This window comes from Berghia stephanieae, chromosome 9 (assembly GCF_034508935.2).
Source record: "Berghia stephanieae isolate SIO BIC M18660-M18661 chromosome 9, UCSD_Bste_1.3, whole genome shotgun sequence".
In the NCBI taxonomy this organism is placed as follows: domain Eukaryota; kingdom Metazoa; phylum Mollusca; class Gastropoda; order Nudibranchia; family Aeolidiidae; genus Berghia; species Berghia stephanieae.
In genome coordinates this window covers 4,521,339-4,523,838 of record NC_088368.1, presented here as the reverse complement: position 1 = coordinate 4,523,838, position 2,500 = coordinate 4,521,339, and the positions used below count along the sequence as shown (strand labels likewise).

General features: G+C 27.9%; 1 protein-coding gene across 1 annotated transcript in view; it reads right to left on the bottom strand.

Moving 5' to 3' along the window:
• The window catches only part of LOC144979528 (argininosuccinate synthase-like), a 69,513-nt gene that overhangs the window by 15,884 nt on the left and 51,129 nt on the right, over window positions 1-2,500 (bottom strand). Inside the window, 2 exon segments of the mRNA XM_078926234.1 lie at window positions 166-253; window positions 992-1,113. Of these exon segments, the coding sequence (XP_078782360.1) occupies window positions 166-253; window positions 992-1,113 (210 nt within the window).

Below are 2,500 nucleotides of genomic sequence, written 5' to 3'. Positions count from 1 at the left end.
AACCACAACAAAAACAAACAAAAATAAAACGAAAAAAAACAAGAACAAAACAAACAAAAAAACCCCCCAAAAAAAAAAAACAAAAAAAACCCAAAGTCTCCATCCACCCAATTTCATGCAACTACCCAAATACATTGTAGCTTACAAACCCAACTGTAGCCTTACCCGATTTCATTGAGGTAGACAAATAATTCAAGAGCGTCAGTCACAGATTGACTGCCCTCCCCTACATTGGACACCCGGACAGGGATACCTGTAGAACAATAATGTACCAGATATGTTGCCGTGGAATAATAATAATAGAAATCATAAATAATCATAATAACAGTAAATAAGACAATAATAATAATAATAATAATAATAATAATAATAATAATAATAATAAATATAATAATAAATAAATAATAATAATAATAATAATAAAATAATAATAATAATAGAAATCATAAATAATCATAATAACAGTAAATAAGAAAATAATATATAATAATAATAATAATAATAATAATAATAATAATAATAATAATAATAATAATAATAATAATGAAATAATATAATAATAATAATAATAATAATAATAATAATAATAATAATAATAATAATAGAAATCATAAATAATCATAATAACAGTAAATAAGACAATAATAATAATAATAATAATAATAATAATAATAATAATAATATAATAATAATAATAATAATAAGATAATAATAATAATAATAATAATTATTATATTATATATTATTATTATTATTATTATATTATTATTATTATTATTATTATTATTATTATTATTATTATTATTATTATTATTATTATTATTATTATCATTATTATTATCATTATTATATATCATTATTATCATTATCATTATTATTATTATTATTATTATTATTATTATTATTATTATTATTATTATTATTATTATCATCATTACAAAAAATTATTATTATCATTATTCATCGTCATTAAAGAAGAGAAATACTGTACCAGATTTGAACTCAATCTCTAGCACATCAGCCTTATCAGGTGCATTCTCTGGGTCGGAGGTCATCTGATAGATTCCTGCTGGTGCTGGATTGTCTGGGTTCTCCAGAATTCCAGACTCATAACTAGTGGAGGAAACACAGAATCTATAATAACATCTACCATAGATTATAATTTTTTAAAAAATACATGTATACAAAAGGATTGGGAATTCTTATGGAGTAACTCTTGTGTGCAGATATGTGACCCCTCGTCTCAAAACGGTATTATGTCGGGATGGACCAGATGCTAAAGAGTCAAATTATAGTTAAACTGGTCAAAAATATGACACATTGGTATTTAGTACAGTGAAATATGATATTCCTCTTCCTCTATAAAGCATATAAACCCAATTTAAGTCTGATACTTCTGGCGACAAATTCCATTTTCATCATTTTAATCATCCCGACTTAATACCGTTTTGAGACGAGGGGTCACATATGTGGTCTAGTGATATGACACGCCTTCACATTGGAAGGTCCAGGGTCCGAGACCAATGCATAGTCGAGTCCTTGGAAAAGGCTATTTTCTCACATTCTCTCACTGTAGTCAGGTGTAAAAAAGTACCCTGTCATTAACAGCTGGATCTTTGTTCGAAAAAACTGTAATAAAATCACCTAACAGGAGTCATGTCTCAACCTACATTTTAAGTGTTGCTGTTGGTGAGGTATCCCTTGTAAAGCCCTTTGAGCGCGTTTAGTGAATATTTTTCTATACAAATGTTCTATTTTTTTTCGGATTTAATAAAACAAATCTATCCCACCTTGTTTCCACCAGTTTTAAATTATGTATTTTACTAGTTTATCACATCTATAATTTACCAAAAAAACACCCAAAATATACATTTCACAAGATGTGAAAAGAATATCTTTTTTTTTCATGAGCATGTGAAGATCATAAATGCTCATTTCAGTAAAAAACAAAAAAAAAACAACTTAATCCTTTATCGACTAAACATGCTGAAAGCACTTTATAAAGGGTCCCTGACCAACAGCAACATGTAACATGTAGAACGAGACATGATGCCTGTCAGGCGATATTACAATTTTTCCAGGATATACAACGCTGTTAAATGGCAAGGTACTCATTTTACAACTGAGTACGGTGATAGAATGTGATTAAAGAGTATTTTCCAAAGACTCAACTAAGTGGCGAGTGAGGCTCAAACCCAGGACCTTCTGGTCTGAAAGTGAGAGTCATACCACAAGACCACATAGCCAAAGTAAAGAAAGCTATAGAATAAAACTTGAGGCAATTCAATATATCGCTTCTTTCCTATCCTATAGTGTTATGCGCTGTTATGCGCACAATGTATTTTTTACATCAAAACCAGCTTTCAATAGCAATAATAAGCGATAAACACAATTTAATATAACAGCTTCAAAAAAAGAAAAAAAAAGACCAACCACAGAGCGTTTCGGGCTCAAAACACTTCTTCAGCCAACAACAACAAAAAAAAAAAAAACCCCAATG